The 19,649-nt window shown below is 32.6% G+C and overlaps 1 protein-coding gene and 1 non-coding gene across 3 annotated transcripts in view; one reads left to right on the top strand and one right to left on the bottom strand.

Moving 5' to 3' along the window:
• Window positions 1-19,649, bottom strand: part of LOC115885984 (lateral signaling target protein 2 homolog) — a 44,643-nt gene that overhangs the window by 21,420 nt on the left and 3,574 nt on the right. For both annotated transcript variants that reach the window (XM_030905018.1, XM_030905017.1), the window contains exons 3-8: window positions 16,332-16,463; window positions 14,272-14,448; window positions 13,141-13,331; window positions 9,631-9,899; window positions 8,733-8,962; window positions 7,638-7,805 (exon numbers count right to left, since the gene is read on the bottom strand). In XM_030905018.1, coding sequence (XP_030760878.1) covers window positions 7,638-7,805; window positions 8,733-8,962; window positions 9,631-9,899; window positions 13,141-13,331; window positions 14,272-14,448; window positions 16,332-16,463 — 1,167 coding nt within the window. The remainder of the gene's footprint in view (window positions 1-7,637; window positions 7,806-8,732; window positions 8,963-9,630; window positions 9,900-13,140; window positions 13,332-14,271; window positions 14,449-16,331; window positions 16,464-19,649) is intronic.
• Trnat-ugu lies at window positions 16,190-16,262 on the top strand. Its single transcript has one exon. It is a non-coding gene; the product is annotated as a tRNA-Thr (tRNA).

Here is a 19,649-nt window from a genome sequence, read left to right as displayed (position 1 = left end):
AGACGAAGAAAAAAGATGCTGGGATTGAATTGTGGACGGGCCGGGGCATATATTCGGAGACAAACACAATCTACTGCTAGTGCCAGTGGTGTGTGTAAAAATAATAATTATTATTTGCCATTTATATTACGAATTTTAGTTTATATGTGTATAGTTTTTTTATATTGTAGTGTTGTGGTTAGTACTTGTAATAATTATAATATAATATAATAAATAATTATAATTATATAATAGAATACGAAACTTCTTTACGCGCTCTGGGAGTAAAAATTCAAGGCCGTGACATACGAGCTAGTGAGACGGCCTTGACACACGAGCTCGTTGTAACGAAACGTGTTAACGGCTTAAAAATACGTAGTGACGCGACTATTTGTGATCAGTACACGTGTTGATCAAAAATATAATACAAATTTTGTAAAAGTGAATCAAAATTACGTGTAAAAAAGCATTTGTTACACGTAAAAAACTATTTTTATTATTTTCTGCGAATAAAACTGTTACACGTAATAAACTATTTTTTACGCGTATAAAACTATTTGTTACTGGTAGAAAACTATTTTTTACGCGTATAAAACTATTTGTTACTGGTAGAAAACTATTTTTTACGCATATAAAACTATTTGTTACGTAAAAAAACTATTTCTTTACGCGTCAAAAACTTATTGTTTCTGGTAGAAAAACATTCTTACGCAAAAAAAATATTTTTTACGTGTAAAAAACTATTTGTTACACGAGTTATGTCGTGACGCTACCCCAGAAGTGCTGGTTCATCATATTTCGCTGATATACCCGCAGCACGCGTCGCCGCGGCAGCATAGACATTTTTTCTACTAGCTTAGACAACTTGTATTTCTTTTTACTAGTTATTGTTCAGGCAGATGCCATTTTAAAAGTTGTAATTTTAATAAATAAATATTTTTAAACGAATTTGGCTGTTCTAGTTATTTAACTGGCGCAGTCGGTAGGATGTTTTTGGGATTCTAGCGTATCGTACGTTGAATTTTTCGTTTAACGATCAACCAAAAACTGTCCAAAACAGAGTAGTGTTCAAGAAAGAAGATTTTGGTCTACCGAAGATTGGTCTTCAGAACATCAACTCCACAGGGAATTTGAACAGCATCGTCGAATTTCGCAAGAACCAGTAATTTGGGAAGACAGCATCGCTAACCAGAGACCTGATTCTTATAGAAAAAGAATGGCCAAAATACTAATGTAAGTGCAATTTTTAATTTAATGTCTGAGCTCGAAAATATTATAAATAATTTACAAAATTTAAATTTAACGCCTTCAAGTGACCCTAGTGTACCTAATAATTTAAGAAATTTTAGAGAAAATAATTTAATTTTAAACGTAAAAATGTCTTTAAAACCAGAATATCTAAACTGTGTTCCGTTCTTTGACGGTAACCCAAATGATCTAAATACATACTTAGTAACTTGTCAGAGTCTAATTGATAATTTTTATATTGCTGCTGAACCACAGAATTTTCAAAATACTTATTTACTTAACTCGTTGATCGGAAAATTGACGGGAAATGCAAAATTAATTGTTAATATACAGAACGTTAAAACTTGGGACGAGTTAAAAGACACTCTTCGACGTAATTTTGCCGATCAAAGAGTTGAAGTATGCCTTAACAGAGATTTGGTTATGTTGCGACAAAATCCTAATGAAAAACCCAATCAATTTCACGATAGAGTTCTCCATATGCTAAATTGACTGTGTTCGCATATTGATTTATATGAATTAACAGAAACAGCTAAAAATTTAAAAAGAAAATTGTATAATGAACTTGCCTTGAAAACATTTTTATCGGGGTTAAGGGAGCCTCTGGGTACAACAATACGTTGTATGCACCCTCAAAAGTTAATGGAAGCCCTACAGTTTGTGAGTGAAGAACATAATATTCATTATTTACAAAATTCAGGAAAATTTATGCCTAAACCTCAATTGTCTAATAATTTATCTAACAACAGTACAAATAGTTTTGAAAATCAAAACGTATTTTCTAATAATTTTAGACCTAACTTTCAGCCTAATTTTCAACCATTTAATCCTAATACTCATAATAACACACAAAATAATTTTGCACAAAAGCCCGTGTTTCCCTCACAGCCTATTCAAATTAGGCCTAATGTAAATCAACAACCACAAGAGTTTTTCACAAATTCGCAAGTTTTTGGAAAACCAAATTTTACTAGACCGAATCCAAATTTGCCACAACCTAGTCCCACGCCTATGAGCATTTCAACAAACCAAACATCTAATAGCTTTAGGCCGAATAACAATCCTAATTTTAATAATTTCCGTCCACCTCAATTTGCCTTTGAGGAACTATATAATATCAAAACGGAAAATGAACAAAAATCTCAATCTGAAATTCAGAGTGATAACTTCGAAAACGAGTATGAAACTGATTTTTATAATACCGAAAATTTAAACAATTTTTCACAAGAACAAGAAAACGAAAATTTCCTCGACAACCAAAAATACACAACACCAGAAATTATTTCCTTTAATATGTTTAGCCCTAGTGAGTTACCCTTTGTAATTTTTCCAGAACAAAATTTAAAAATACTTATCGATTCAGGTTCAACTCAATCATTTTTAAATCCACATATTGCAGAAAAATTTTATTCACAAAATATTATTAAAGATCCATTTATAGTGTCAACACAAATTTTGTTGCAGATATTATTCCTAATCTTAAATTAAAAACCACGTTTCGCTAGCTACTGTAATTTTGGAATTATGATTTTTTAAAATTTTTAACCCTCCCCAAAACCCCCCTACTAAATCCCCCATCCCCACCAAAACTAATGGCCAGATTCTCGGGTGCTACAGTATTTTGTGCCAAATTTGGTTAAAATCGGTTTAAGCGGTTTTGAGTTATCGTATTACATACGGACAGACAGACAGACACCATGAAAATATTTTGTATTTAGGTCATTTATGATCCAAATAACTCATTTTGAGTGAAATTAAAAAAACTTTTTTTTTGCCGATCTCAATAGTCTACCATACCTATTGGTATGGTCGGCTAAAAAACGAAGAAAATTTAATTTTTATTTTAGAAAGTTTGGCGTCGAATTTTAAACATCCTGTATGATTTAAGATTACGATATTTATAGCAAAGTAAGTACAGACAATCTAACGTAAATACATATAGTTTTGATTTCAGGACATTTCTTGTATTTTTAATAATTTTTTAAGAAATGCCGAAAAATATATATTTTTTATTTGTTTATGTAAAGTGATCTGAAAGAAAGCCCAAAAATGCAATAATATACAGGGCGTTCAATTTAAAAAAAAATCATCCCGATCCACTCACAGTTTTTTGAGCCACTCTGTAGAAGTTAAAATATTTTCCTGAAATACGGATGTATTACTACTTACATACTTTAGGTTAGTACTTAAAGAAAATTGCTAGTTTTTTATTTTAGGAGCTACAGATGCCCGACGCACTATTGCCGGACCCTGTATAAGTTGGCCGAATTGGCGCGAAAAGTTAACGTAAGCGGTTGAATATTCGACCAGTAAGCATTGGTGACACAAGGGTCCAAGGGTGACACTGAGTTCGCTGTGTATCAAAAATGGTAATAGGTAATTGTCTAAGCATTTTCTTTGCAAATTTCGTGCAATAAAAATTTAAAAATATAGAAACAAATGTATCTATGACGTTTATTTCTTTTTATTTAGTGCACCAAATTTACAGCTCGGATGATATTTTCTAAAATCGTTAACATATCCTGTATATTTTCGATCATTTCTCATAGGATGCATGCGAGTTTGCGGAAAAACACAATTTGATTTACTTGATATGGGCATATTATATTTTTGAGTAGAGAGCTAACAGAGATAATCAAAATGAACTTACTCTTTTTTTCTTACATTGGATAATGCACACAGTTTATACATTATACAGGGTTGTTCACCACATACGACACGGAGTATTGTAGCTAAACGATTAGATTTTTACAAATTTTAAGTTTTGGTTTCGTTGAAGGACTATTAGAGCTACAATTTAGAAATAATTTTACAAGATACAGAGTGTCCCAAATAACAAAATAAAAACACTAAATCACCACAATACACCAAAACACTTTTACTTTTACACTGGACGCGCGTTTCGCTAACCATGTTAGCATCATCAGCAGATGATTATAAACTCATCTGCTGTTTATAATCATCTGCTGATGATGCTAACATGGTTAGCGAAACGCGCGTCCAGTGTAACAGTAAAAGTGTTTTGGTGTAAACAGCAGATGAGTTTATAATCATCTGCTAATGATGCTAACATGGTTAGCGAAACGCGCGTCCAGTGTAAAAGTAAAAGTGTTTTGGTGTATTGTGGTGACTTAGTGTTTTTATTTTGCTGTGTAACACCAAAGGTTCCAACCCTCAACTGCAATAGTCCCAAATAAGTAAAAAATGCTATAGTTGTATTTTTTAAATGGAATACCCTATATATTATTCCATTTTTAAATTGTACCATTGAAATAAAGATAAATTTTATTAAGGTTTATCACACTTAAACCTTACCGTTTTTGAAATATTTTCAATTTTGTGAAATTGCAGTAAAAATTTTAAGGCTTCATTTCTCCAAGGGTATCAATGTTTTTAATACTAAATATTTACTGAAATTTATTTATTGTTCAGTTATTGTGTTACCTTATACAGAGTGTCTAAAATTTTATTTTAAATAATTACTAGCTTTAAACGGCAATAACTTATTTAATTTAAATGGAACCCCCTGTATATTTTAGGAGGATCAGATGCATAATTTAATTGTCTATCAAATAGTATTATACCACTTTTTACCTATCCCTTCAAGTTTTCGTAGAAAATGCATTTTCTTATAATTTAGACCTCATTTATCAATATAACCATGGAATATTAACCTTTTAGATTGTTTTTAAAGCAACAAATGTACAAAATGTACAGGATAGTAATATTATCATTTTTACCAAAACGGTAATATTACTAACCCATTTGCATACAAAAAGAAAACTATTTAAATCTTTACAAAAGAGTTTACCAATAATTAAATATACCACCATTATTTACCCTGTATACACCTGTATACATTAGATAATTACAATTTCCGCCCAAATACTAATTAATTACATACTTAATTATGTTCGTGAATAAATTATTCTAAAGAAATGTGGATTTGAATCAGAAATCAATATAATAATAAGTTATAAAAATGAATGTCTCTGTTGTTACAAATAAGCATTTGTCAAAAAATAAAATATCATTTTTAAGGTGTTTACTTTTTATCACACTGTCACATAAAAAATTCAGTTTTTTAGTTTTTGGAGCAATTATTATTAATCAACGCAAACAGTCAATTAATGTAGTTTAAATACTGGAATCATATTAACTGGTCCTCTTTAACAAATATTTAAACAGTTTTTTTAATGAAATAAACTAACTATATCGACAATATTAGTATCTGTACTCTTTAAAAATTTGGTACATCTTTAAAAATAGTCTAAAATGTCAGTATTCCATGGGTATATTGATAAATGAATTTAAAATTACAAGAAAATGCATTTTCTACGGAAACTTGAAGCTATAGGTAAAAAATGGTATAATACAATTTGATAGACAATTAAATTGTGCATCTGATTCTCATAAAATATACAGGGTGTTCCATTTAAATTAAACAAGTTATTGCCGTTTAAAGCTAGTAATTATTTAAAATAAAATTTTAGACACTCTGTATGAGGTAGTATAATTTTTATTATTGCAACACAATAACTGATCAATAAATAAACTTCAGTAAATATTTAGTATTAAAACTTTGATACCAACTTTGGAGAAATGAAGTCTTTAAAATTTTGACTGCAATTCCTCACAAAATTGAAAATATTTCAAAACGGTAAGGTTTAAGTGTAATAAACCTTTATCAAATTTACCTTAATTTTAATCGTAGAAACTAAAAATGTAACAATATACAAGGTGTTCCATTTAAAAAAATACAACTTTGATATTTTTTATTTATTTGGGACACTCTGTATCTTGTAAAAATATTTTTAAATTGTAGCTCTAATAGTCCTTCAACGAACCCAAAACTTACAATTTGTAAAAATCTAATCGTTTAGCTACAATACTCCGTGTCGTATGTGGTGAACAACCCTGTATACATTAGATAATTACATATTATCTATTTGCTTTAACAGTCTCTGGTTGAAAAATCGACCACCACCATTCCACCACCCCCCATTCCCTTATTTGTTAATTTTTAAAAAAATGTTATTTAAGAAAATATGCTCCCTTTGTGCTAGTTTATATATTTTTGAAGTCAATTTGATCAAACTAGAAGGCACCCTCCCGAGGAAGGGTGCTTTCTCTCTCTTGACTATTCCATAAGTAAAAAGAACGCCGGAAAAGATCAGGCGAATAGCCAAAAAATACATTACAATACAATACAACATTAAAACTGCAATTAAAAGCTTCCTAACAAAATAAACAAGGCCGGAATCATTGAAACAAGAGAAAGAGTGCATCTACCGGTAACTTGTGAATACGATGGGTCGTATATTGGAGAGAATAAACATCCTCTAAATGTACGACTTAGCGAGCAAAAAAAAACATGTACAAGAAGGTGAAACAATGAAGTCAGTTATTGCGGATCATGTTTGGTCAAAACAGGACAATATAAAGTGGTCGGAAGCTCGGGTTGTTCATTGAGAGAATCTCAATGGAAAACGCGTAAATTTAAAGAAGTCGTTTTTATAGCTCACATACTGATCCGTAAGATTTAATCGACAGGTCAAGTCCGCCGGCCAAAATACGAAGGTTTTGGTACATGACAGGCCAATTGGTGACAATAATAACAAATATTTTCCAGAAATCGTGTTCCGTAATATTAAAAATTTCAGGAAAATTATAGAAATGGACCTAAAAACCATAATCAAGGTAAGAAGCGAATAACAGCCTTATAATGAATTGAATCTGCCATTACCTCATAGATTAATGAAACAAGTTTAGACTGGAAAGTGCCCATAAGGACAATGTGAACACTATTTGGCGCTATTCTTACAACGGTCGCGACCCAAAGCTTTTGATAATTTCGGATCGGTTCCGCTTTTTCCGAAATTATGTCGCCAAATATTGTTTATTCAAATTTATTATTATTTTCTTTTAATTTTATAAATAAAATAAAGTGTGTTGCATACAAGAAACATTATTTTATATAATGACATGTATGTGAAATACCTATGAAACATTGGAAACCGACGTTATGCCACGATCCACGATGGTTTTTGCAGTTTACAGTTCACAGCACAGTTTTTCAGTTTTTAATGCCACTTTTTCACAATTATCACCGGTTTGAATAAGTAAAATTTAAATTAAACTCACAATAAGACAGCAAAAATTACTTTGAGAATGGACGCTTTAAACACTTTTTGGTATTTTTTCAATGAGGGCGGTTTAAATTTAGAACGGTTTTATAATTTTTGAAGATTCTGACTTTGGCAAGAAAAAAATATTTCTGTTATTGTTTGCGGTTGTTCTTAGCAACCGCTATAGCAGCGCCAGATCGTATACAACGGTCGCGATCCAAAACAATTATATATTTTGACGGACTTTCCAATCTAAATTTATTTCATTTATCTATGCATTACCTGAACTAATGGCTCGTTCCAGCTTTCCTCTGGCATGATGACAGCTGTTGTGTTCCCGTTTTCGACTTCTGGATCGATGGGTGCAATCGGATGCGTTCGAACTGCGTCTTTTGGGAGCGTTGTACGAATTATAACCTGCGTTATTAGGTAAGTATTGAGCTGAACCACCTGCAAAGAGTCACCGTATGAGTAAAGTAATATATATATATAACAATCTTTGAAGATGTGCAACCTAATGAAATAATAAATACTTACTTATTAACCTTATTGTAGGTAAATTAAATAAAAATAACCTGTTATAAATTAAAATAAAGTCCATAAACTAATGTGGATTTTAAAAATAGCTACTAGGTGTGACTAGAAAATTGCCATGGCGACACCAGCCATCTTGATTACAATTTTATTGAAAAATTGCTTTTTATTCAAAATCTGAGCCAGATAGGCATAGCAAACCCTAATATAGTTTGAAAGAGCATTTACATTTGCTTGGACTTATTTAAAAAAATACATAGTGTTGTATTTGAAATAACGAAGTTTTTATGTAAAATAAATATTTAAAATAGACCAGCAATTTTTGATAACCCCTGTATACATTTAAGGAAGCAATCAAATTTTTTAGTACAGTTTATTTCTCTGGCTTGAAAGTCAGCACATGAATTAATTCTGAAAAGTATATAATGTACAGGGTGTTGACAAACTTTTTTATTATAGCATGCATATTTAAATATCTTTAAATATCTCTAAAAACAAAGCTTTTAAACATATTAAACCCTTATAATAAATGCCTTATTTTATGTCCAAGAATTCAAAAATGAAATAAAATACCGGGTGTTATGTGTATAAGAAAAAATATAACTTTAGTATGGATCTTAGTTCTGACACACCCTGTACATTTCAAAATAATTTTAAATTATGCACGTTGCCTTTCCACCTATAGCCATAAAATATTTTGTTTCTACATCTTTCTGTTTTCGTATAATCAACCGAGGCGTGTATAGTTTCTTGTGTTCGTTAGTGATAAATTCTGTTAAATAAATAAAACTTTAAACTACCCACACGGAACCCAGTAAAAACGTAACATTATAAACATCGTACCAGTTGCATTGTCCCTCAGTCCGTACTGTCCCGGCAATCTAGGCGAACAAGAATGCGAATTCCTGCGGGACGTCCCGCTCTGGTTGTGCTGTTCGTCCTCTTCGATTTTTCGCTGTCGCTTCAGCGGATTTCTGCGTTTGTCTCGCACCCTCAGAGTCACCGATTCGAGATGGAGGTCCATCGCCATCGACCCTTGCGATCCTGTACCCTGTTGCAAAGAGTCGTTGCTCCTAAACAAATTGATAAGAAGAAATGTCACCAGGCACAGTCAGTTGCTGAATAAACGAAAATAGTTATTAGTTATTAGGTATTATCCTCGGGATTACCATTGTACCTTGTGTATAGAATACATACATATACAGGGCGTTTCAAAAAAACTAAATTTACCACAATACACCAATACACTTTACTTTTGCAGTGGACGCGCGTTTGGCTAAACATGTTAACATCATCGGCAGATGACTAAAACTAAACTAATATCTATAAATAGGCGTTCAGTTGGCACTGACCAAGCGTGGTCAAAACCAACGGAGCGTAACAATTATTACCGAGACCAGAGCAATAGAAACAGAGAACTGGAAGGAATTGGACCATTATCTCTGTTCATATTATCTTTAGATTTATTCATTTTGACGCTCTCATATGCATCTAATTGCCTGTAATTTAAGACTTGTTTAATTAATTGCCTCCATGTTGAGCAACGCAAGATTTATCCGGTCTACCATATTTTATTATAAGTTTATAATTGACATTCTTCAATGTCAATTACGAATCAAGAATGTATACAATGAAAATACAATTGCCGTGATGTGTGAAATGCGTGATGTGTGAAAATGTGTGAAAGCGCTCTTAAGGAACATACACGCGTACTCAATAAGTCCTGTTTCTTCTACTATACCTGTAATTAGCTGCTGTCTCATCAACACTAACAGCATGCCTGTGCAGCAACCCCGGATTGAGGAGGGCGCAAGCGGCAAAAGTTCTTCTGGAAGTCTGCCTCCCCATCGCGGATTTTTGAGCATGCTGGAGATGGTTCGGCAGCGTTTCCTTGAGGGAACCCGTAGGAGGTACCTTTTCGAGCACTAAGTCGGGTGCGGATGGACTACGATTTATAGAACCCTGTGGAACCTTGAGCGAATTGCTTCTAGTGCCGCTAGGCGAAGAACCCTTTAAATAAACGAAAATAGTTATTAGTTATTAGGTATTATCCTCGGGATTACCATTGTACCTTGTGTATAGAATACATACATATACAGGGCGTTTCAAAAAGTATATATCATTTCTCGCGGGGAGATTCTTCACGAAAAATAAGACTTATTTTTTATATCAACAAAAGTCCGATTCTGCTTTGTTTCGAAACTACAGGAGGTCTTTATTTTTTAGCCGACCATACCAACAGGTATGGTAGGCTATTAAGATCGACAAAAAAAAGATTTTTTTTAATTTCACTCAAAATGAGTTATTTGGGTCATAAATGACCTAAATACACAATATTGTTGCGGACCCGTACCGTGTGAACTCCGCCTTAGGCTTGGCCACTCGGCTATGACTCATACGCCGGCGACGCCGACCTTCTAGAACGGCTAAGAATTGACTAGACAAATCTGGATTGTCTGTTTCTCTCCTATATAAGCCGGCGCCTGAAGCCTGAAGAGGACAGAGAGAAAGACAACCGGTCGACGCGTACAGTTACAATCGCCGCGCTATATTCAAAATAAATTCCTGTTAGATAAATAGTTAGATAAATTGTAAATAAGTTATAAATAGTTCTTTAAGTCTTTTAATTGTTATTGTTTTTGTTAATTAGTGTTAAATAAATCGTGTTTAAATAAATTGTGACGTTCTATCCACACGGAACCGACGAAAAACCTAACAATATTTTCATGGTGTCTCTCTGTCTGTCTGTCTGTCTGTCCGTCTGTCCGTCTGTCCGTCTGTAACACGATAACTCAAAAACCGCTAAAACGACTTTAACCAAATTTGGCACAAAAATACTGTGGCACCCGAGAATCTGGCCATTAGTTTTTGGTGGGGGTTGGAGGTTGGTAAGGTGGTATGGGAGGGGGTTAAACATTTTAAAAAATCGTAACTCCAAAATTACAGTAGCTAGCGAAACGCGGTTTTCAATGAGGAAAATGCATGTTTTTAAATAATGGTTTTAAAAAATAGTTCATATAATTACAAATTGAACAAAAAAAAATCGTTCATATCGGTTAAGAAATGCCTCTAATATAAAATAATTAAATATTGTTAATTTCAATGGCCGGGCAAACGCTCTCTACCGCGCTTTGCCGCTGTGACGTCACACGCCGTTCTTCTGGTTGAGTGGAGCCAGACGCGTGTTTATTTTACACAGTTTGCTTTTAAACGCTGTTGAATCCGAGTCAAAATTTTAGTTATTTGGGGTAATTAATACATAATTAGTAATTAGTGATATTTATAAATAGTAATGGATGAGCGAAAACAGAAAAAAATGGTCCAAGGCCATGAGAAGAGATGAAAAGAAAAACGTTAAATTATCCTCTATTTTTACGATTTATTGTTGTGAAGATCATTTTGATGTAAGTTCATATATTTATGTATTTTGTCTTACATAGGTATATGAAATTTGAATGTACAGGGTTATTCATTATATTTTGACACCCACATATAGCCTTAACTGCTCTTAAGTTTTAGAAGAAAACATTAAATAAAAAAGTTGCATGGTTTTTCATATACTCTCTTTTAAAATTAATTCTAGATATACAGGGCGTCTCAAAAAAGGTGGTCCAGAAAATTGTAGGTATTTTTCGCTTTTCAATTGTCAATATTTCGTAAACATTTGAAGATAGGTATAGGATATTATACATGAAATATATCTAGAATATCTAGAAACTTCCGAAGAATCCAAAAATATATAGGGTGTTCCACTTAAAAAAGTAACTTAATTTAGGCGTTTGCTTATGGGACACCTTGTATAATATTTTCATTACTGATAATGTTGTAAGGCGGCGTTGATAATGTTGTAATGTTACTGATAATGTTGTAAGGATGAGTCGTTGTAAGGCGGCGTTGACAATTTATTTCCTATAATTTCTTAAAAAAAACAATCTTTAAAAATAACAAAGGTAAGGGGGTGTAAATATATAAAAAAAAACTTTCTTTTTCACGCTATGCTCTGGAGTTACTTTTCCACGTACTAAACAAATATTTTTGTCTCTTTTCATTTCTACATAACATACAGCATTATCTCCATACGTCTCCCTACCTGATCTGAAAAATAAGTTTATAACATTAATATTTATAACTATATAAAAGTTCGTAACAGTAGGTACCTACTTATACTTAAATATGCCTCAGTACTACAAAGAATAAATGTTACATACCTCTCTGTTTTTTTCCTCGTAATTCAGCACCAATAAATTGGGAATTTGTATTTATAAAAGCAGCCAACATAAAAGCATCGACTTTTGGCAAGTTATCTGATTGTGCTTTTACAAACCCGGAATCTGCCATTACTTAAAAAATTCTCAGAACACACAACACATACAAATAATAACTGCACAAAAAAGCATAAAAAGCTCCTTCAATCAACGCTAAAAGCAACAAAAATGTCTTAGTACGCCACCTAAATACGTACATAAACGGAACACGTCTGGCTGCTGCTGGCCATCGCGCGTCGACGAGAACGGCGGGTGACGTCAGACCAATAGAATATCGTTTCAATTCGCGAGGCGTCGTTTGCGTTGTCCATAGTATTTTAATGGCCCGTTTTATAAAATTGTGGTAGGTACTGCTTTCAAGAAAAAGTTTTTTTTGCATTTACACATATTTATTCTAAAAATTTTAAAAAATCGTAACTCCAAAATTACAGTAGCTAGCGAAACGCGATTTTCAATTTAAGATTAGGAATAATATTTGCAACAAAATTTGTAATAACATCAAAATCAGTCAAAGTCGCAGTTTTGAGGAAAAAAACAGGGAAAAATTCCTTTACTTTGAAACTAAAAGAACTGCCTACCAACTTTTTATTAACATATTTTAGAATGGGCGGCTATACGTGCCTCCCGGCGCCAATTTTTTTATTTGAAAAAAGAAAAAAGTTGGTGAGCCACTTTTGAGACGCATCCGGTATATAAAATAATGTTTCTTGAACTTTATATTACCTGTGATATTACCTTTAAAAATGTTTATTTTTGCAAATTAAATTGTTTTGGATTGGACACTTGAATACAGCATAGGAAAATGAAAAGTATAAAACAGGATACGGATGACGAGTAAGTTTATTCACATAAATTCTGAATAAATTTGCTAAGGTGTAGGTACACATAAAATTATAGACCTACTCGCAAATATACGGTATAGAAAAAAAAACAGCGCTCTGTTAGCTTGGAATTGATGTATCATACCTGGAATGCTAGTATCATACCTGTATATTTTTGCGATGGCCTAGTTTTTTCGATTCTAAAGCCAATCCTCTCGAAAACTGTACAAAAGATTGCGTGAGAGCGTGCCTGTCTGAGGCGTGGTGATGACCGCCGTGGTGCCTGTGGTGATCCGAGTGGTGAGTACCGTGCAAACTACCGTGGTGACCGTGGTGTGAACCGCTGGTCATGGTCCCTGAAAATTGATCAGACTAAGAATAGAAATTTTTGATTTAGAAACCCTTTTTTTCATACTAAGGGCTGCTAAAGGTTAGTCTTGGGTCGAGATTTCCGTATGTAAGAAGAGTACAATGCGTTTTATAATGTACCGAACAAAGAGAGAACAGTAAACACGTTGCCAAACGCATGAAATAAACTGAAAACTGTGCGCATTAAGAGACGTGGAAGGGGATACAGCAGATTTGTCGCAGTCGGGCGGCCGACCCAATCAGATTCGCGTCTATATCCCACACCTTTTCGTATATATTTTGCACGATAGTTTGACTATATACTATAAGTGCATGCGTTCTCAATAGGCAGTGTTGCCATTCTGTTCCCCTATAAGTAACTGTCCAGTTAACAACCTCTATACACGAGCGTAAACGAGTCCCAATCAGTACCTCTGTCAGTACTTAAAGTTCTAGGGAAAGGTGTACATGATGCGTTTAGCTTCACGATTTAATTACGTTTCGTGATACTTTATTTCTTTATTTATTAACGAGTCGTTGTAATTTTCCCTATCTAGTTATCTTTTCGAAAAAAAGTTTAAAAATAAGCGGGTTGCGATCGTGATTTTACTTTACTTGATAAGGAAAGGCGTACCGGCAACGCCGCAACAGCACATCGTCGCATTTCTCTCACTCCGACTTAATAAGATCCCTATGCGATTTAATTCCACACTTGTAAATACCGACACAAAAGTAACAGTTGCCAGCACGGTATAACACAAAAACTAAATGGTATTCCATATTTGGATACTTTCCTCTACTACTGTACATATTTAGATTTTAGTTTGTTTTTACGCTAGTGATTACAGCTGATAAATATTCGAATTTCTTAAATTTATTGCCAATCGAAGGCAAAATATAGAATATAGCCATCACTATTTCAATCATTGTTGATGGCTCTGTATTTACCTGCAGTTTGAGATCCGGCAGTTCTTAAAGATCCATGTCCCGATCTAAGGGTAGAGCTATGAGGACATACACCAGGTGGCGGTCCGGTAGTACTCATTTTGAACCGGGCCGGTACTACTTTGGCAGCCGAATCTCTTGCCTCGAATGTCATGACGCAAGCAGCCACCACTATAAACCCTAAAAGAAACATTTTCTTACTGTACCATTTACTTATATCACTATGAACACACTGAATACAGAATCAAAGTACCATACGATCGAAAAAATTCGCCGTCAAAGATTTAGTAGACTTCAGTGATGCAAAATATGAATAACTTTCCCATTTATCGAGATTACCTCTTACATCTCCACTGTATATCTTTATTTTTTTTTTCTTAACACTGAGCTGAAGTATATACAGGGTGGTCCGAACTATATTCCGGAAACTTCGGCAGCATATTCTACAGATAAAAATAAGTAAAAATGTTCTATAAACGTATGTCCTAAAATGCTTAGTTTTTTGTGATTCAGGGTGTAGAAGTTTCATTTTTATTTCGATTTTTTTCAAATCATTTCTGAAGTAACGTCAATATTGGATGAAAATTGATCTCTGGGAGTTTTTTGACATGATAAATTTGATTTATATCTCAGTATGACTCCTACTTGTAGAGGGTATCGCCTATATATTTTTTGACTGGTGTGAAGGGTAATAATAACTTTTCGTTCGTACCTGTATAAAACTACTGAGCACAAAAATATACATTTACGACTTTTTTACGTAAAAAAGGTCTCTTGGTAAAAATCGCTACGAGTAATGGTTCTCGAGACATTGGGAATCGAAATTATCAATACCTGTCATCATTGACATAAATGAAACATATTGACTTAATAGTTATTAAACTGAAATCATAAATTTGAAATGATTTTGTGTCAAATGTTCAACAGAAACTGTTTTATCATCATTTTGAAGAAAAAATTATGAATAATTTAAAAAAAGTAAAAAGTGTCCAAATTTAACATTTCAGTCAAATAACTATATATCTACTCAACATTTTCATTTTTTTATCAATAATGACATGTATTAACTACTTCCATTCTAAATATCTTGAAAACGGTTGCTCGTAGCGATTTTCACCAAGAGACATTTTTTACGTAAAAAATCACGGAAATGTATATTTTTTCACTCAGTAGTTTTATACAGATTCGGACGAAAAGTTATTACTCTTCAAAACAGGTAAAACACATGTAGGTGGCGCCCCCTACAAATAGCAGTCATATTGACATCAAAATCAAATTTCTCATGTCAAAAAACTTCCAGACACCAATTTCCATCCAAATATTGACATTACTTCAGGAATTATTTCGAAAAAATCTAAATAAAAATGAAACTTCTACACCCTGTATCTCCGAAACTAAGCAATTTAGGACATACATTTATACAAACCTTTTTACTTATTTTTATCTGCAGAATATGCTGCCGAGGTTTCCGGAATACAGTTCGGACCACCCTATAGAATTATTTATTCGCATTTTAATATCACACAAAACATTATATTCATTTATTATTAATAATTGTTGATTGAAGGACACGTATGTCTAAACAAACAATTTCATAATAACAAGTTTTTACAGTAAATCAAATTAACTAAAATGTGAAAAATAATTTTGAATTCTCAAGAAGTTAATAATATTTTAATAATACCCCCTCGTAACAAACTGTAAAACATCCTAAACCTTTTATTAATTACTTTAAAATTAAAATTAAAGAAAAAATCAATTAAATTAGTATTAATATGGGTAGTAAATTTACTGAAATTTAAATATTATTTTTGTACACATATTAGAATAAAATTAGATAATAAAGTAAAGATTTAAACTTTTAATTTCTAAAAATTCAAATCTAAAATATCATCGATTTTATTAGACCACCTCCTATCAAGCCTCCATAGCTCAGGGGTTAGAGCACTGGTCTTGTAAACCAGGGGTCGTGAGTTCAATTCTCACTGGGGGCAATCTTTTTTATTTTTTTTTCTTGTTGAGTAATAATTATAAAAATGTTATTTATTGATTTTTTTACTTACCTCCCACTCCCATAACGATAGGACCGGCATAAGACAAATTGTTCAAGTGGAAGCCTCTCGATTCGTTTTTTATCGCTACTGTATGATTTCCTCGGATTTCTTGAGCAACTGACAATTGATCAGCGTAGTAACCTACAGATAATATAAAAAGTGCTAATGATATGCACATTTAAAGTACCGTACGATCGAAAAAAACGGCGTCTAGTTGGCTTGGAAATGACGATCGATGACTTTTCCCATATAAGTAATTTTACATAAAAAATGACAGCATCTTCATTTCATAGCCATCGCTGACGCCGTCTTTTTTTCGATCATATTGTATCATAAGACCACAGATACGACCATCCGAAAAAAAAACGGCATCAGAGATGGCTTGAAAATGATCGCTGTCATTTTGGATGTAAAATTAAAAGGGGGTATATTATCGATGGCGTCATTTCCAAGCCAAATAGACGGCGTTTTTTCGATCTTACGGTACTTGTTCTTATACGTAGTATATGATGAATCAAAAACTTATTATTTTTACATTATACAGTTGTATTTTAATTGTAATAGAGTATACAGGGTGTTTCAAAACCAATGCGAACAAATTTAAATGATTATAAATCTTTAGCATAAATCAACCTTAAAAGAGTATTGTTTTAATTTAATTTAATTTAACCAGAGATGATTTTGTTTTCCTTGTGTTCTCTTAATAAAATCAACTTGTGCAGCTTTTAATATTCACATATGGTTTATTTGAAATTGTAACAATGCGGTTCATAACGACTATTTGACTCGAAATACCAAGTGTGTGGTACCAAATTATTCATAAAAAATACTTTTTCCAAATATGCTAATGAGCCACCCTCGTGCCATTTGGAAACATAAGATATGATTAAAAATACGATTTGTGTATCTTTTAAACCGGCTAGGACAAGACACTAAAAACATTAGACGATCAAATCTATTTTTCCAAGGCTCCTTGACTAAAAATTACTGTTTCAACACAGCCATGGCACTCTAGAAATATGTAAAATACAATTTTTTAAGCGAAAATGCCTAAAGTTGACATATGATATGTCATTCTATTCAGAGTGTCATTTTTTCTCGAATTTAACTTGAACAAAAAAAAAGTATAAAAATACCGAGAGTGCCATTTAACGATCAAACGTTGTAGTCATTTCCGGTGAAACAGGAAGCGACTGAAAATAATTGAATACGTCAATCAATACTAATTTATGTCATATACTAGCATGTCAAATCTCGTTTTTTTATCTGAAAAAATAAAAAAAGTTACAGGGGTGAGCTACTTTTAATACGCACTCGGTATACTGGATGTTTTGATGTTGTTTTATAAGTGTTTTCAGCACTTTTAAAAAAAATAACCCCAAATCCATGCGTAGCATCTTTAGTTTCATAAAAAGTATCCTTGTCCCTTATTTACTCAAAAACGAGAAACTCTATAAAACACACGAAAATGAGACACTCTGTACATTCTTATACAGGGTGTGTCAAAATACGTGCCACGTCTTATGGGGAGATTCCTCGCGTAAAATAAGATTTATTTTTCATATCAACATAGGTCTGATTCTGCTTTGTTTCGTAGCTACAGGATGTTAAAGTATTGTTACGGATTCCGTGGGTCCACTATTTAAACTCACGATAAAATACTTAACGAATTTATTTGTTTCACTCTGTACACACAACTTATACTATTTACAACACAACTTATGCAACTAGTATTACTCTAACGGTATTTCGCGGTATTATTCAAACTTTCAGACTATCTTCAGACTTTAGACTTCAAACTTGTCCAACTGTCAAAGCGCGGGCCTTATATACCCCCTGGCGGTTGTTTCTAGATTTTTCTATAGGAATTCATAATTTTCTTTACTTTCTGGCGAATCCGCCAGGTTCCTCAATGCACGTTGCGATTTTTTAGCAGTATGCAGTTATGCAACCAGTAATACACCTTGACAGTATTAATTTTTCGATATATTTTTAATCTTCCAAGTACTTTTTAGTGATTCGAATGAAATTTTGAGGGTAAAAGTTATATATACAGAGTGGTCCGAACTGTATTCCAGAAACTTCGGTAGCATATTCTGCAGATAAAAATAAGTAAAAATGTTCGTATAGATGTATGTCCAAAAATGCTTAGTTTCGGAGATTCAGGGTGTAGAAATTTCATTTTCATTTCGATTTTTTCCAAATAGGTAATTTCTGCAGTAACGTCAATATTTGGATTAAAATTGGTGTCTGGGAGTTTTTTGACATGAGAAATTCGATTTTGATGTCAATATGACTCCTACTAGTAAAGGGCGCCACCTACATATTTTTTAACTGGCTTGAAGAGTAATAACTTTTTGTCCGTACCTGTATAAAACTACTGAGTAAAAAATATACATTTACGACGCTTTTTACGTAAAAAAGGTCTCTTGGTAAAAATCGCTACGAGTAATGGTTTTCAAGATATTTGGAATCGAAATTATCAATACCTGTCATTATTGACATAAATTAAACATGTTGACTAAATAGTTATTAGACTGAGATCATAAATTTTAAATGTGTTTGTACCAAAAGTTCAACAAAAACTGTTTTATCATCATTTTTTGCAGAAAAAAATATGATTAATTTTAAAAAAAAATCCCAAATTTATTATTTCAGTGGAATAACTAGGTATTTATTTTTCTTTAATAATGGCACGTATTAACTACTTTCATTCTAAATATCTTCAGAACGGTTGCTCGTAGCGATTTTTACAAAGATAAGATATTTTTTACGTAAAAAATCACAGAGATGTATATTTTTTCCATCGGTAGTTTTATACAGGTACGGACAAAAAGTTATAACGATTCAAAACAGTCAAAACACATGTTTGACTGTTTTGAACATGAATGAACACACAAAATCAAATTTCTCATGTCAAAAAACTCCCAGACACCAATTTTCATCCAAATATTGACGTTACTTCAGAAATTATTTAGAAAAAATCGAAATAAAAATGAAACTTCTACACCCTGTATCTCTGAAACTAAGCATTTTAGGACATACATTTATACGAACTTTTTTACTTATTTTTATCTGCAGAATATGCTTCCGAAGTTTCCGGAATACAGTTCGGACCACCCTGTATATATATTTTAATGCTAAAAAAGTGTCTATAAATTCATTAGGGACGTGCATATGGGTTATCACTGGATTTTTTTTCAAAAAAAAAACATGTGTGCCACTGACTTTTTTCTCTTAATATCAAAATTGCGTAGCCCGTTTAATGCCAGTTAAAAGTGTTAATATTTAACTCGATGGTGTTAATCATATCATATTGTTACGTTT

This window comes from Sitophilus oryzae, unplaced genomic scaffold, assembly GCF_002938485.1.
Source record: "Sitophilus oryzae breed Bouriz unplaced genomic scaffold, Soryzae_2.0 scaffold_465_pilon_pilon, whole genome shotgun sequence".
Classification (NCBI taxonomy): Eukaryota; Metazoa; Arthropoda; class Insecta; order Coleoptera; family Curculionidae; genus Sitophilus; species Sitophilus oryzae.
This window is presented reverse-complemented; position numbering and strand designations above follow the sequence as displayed.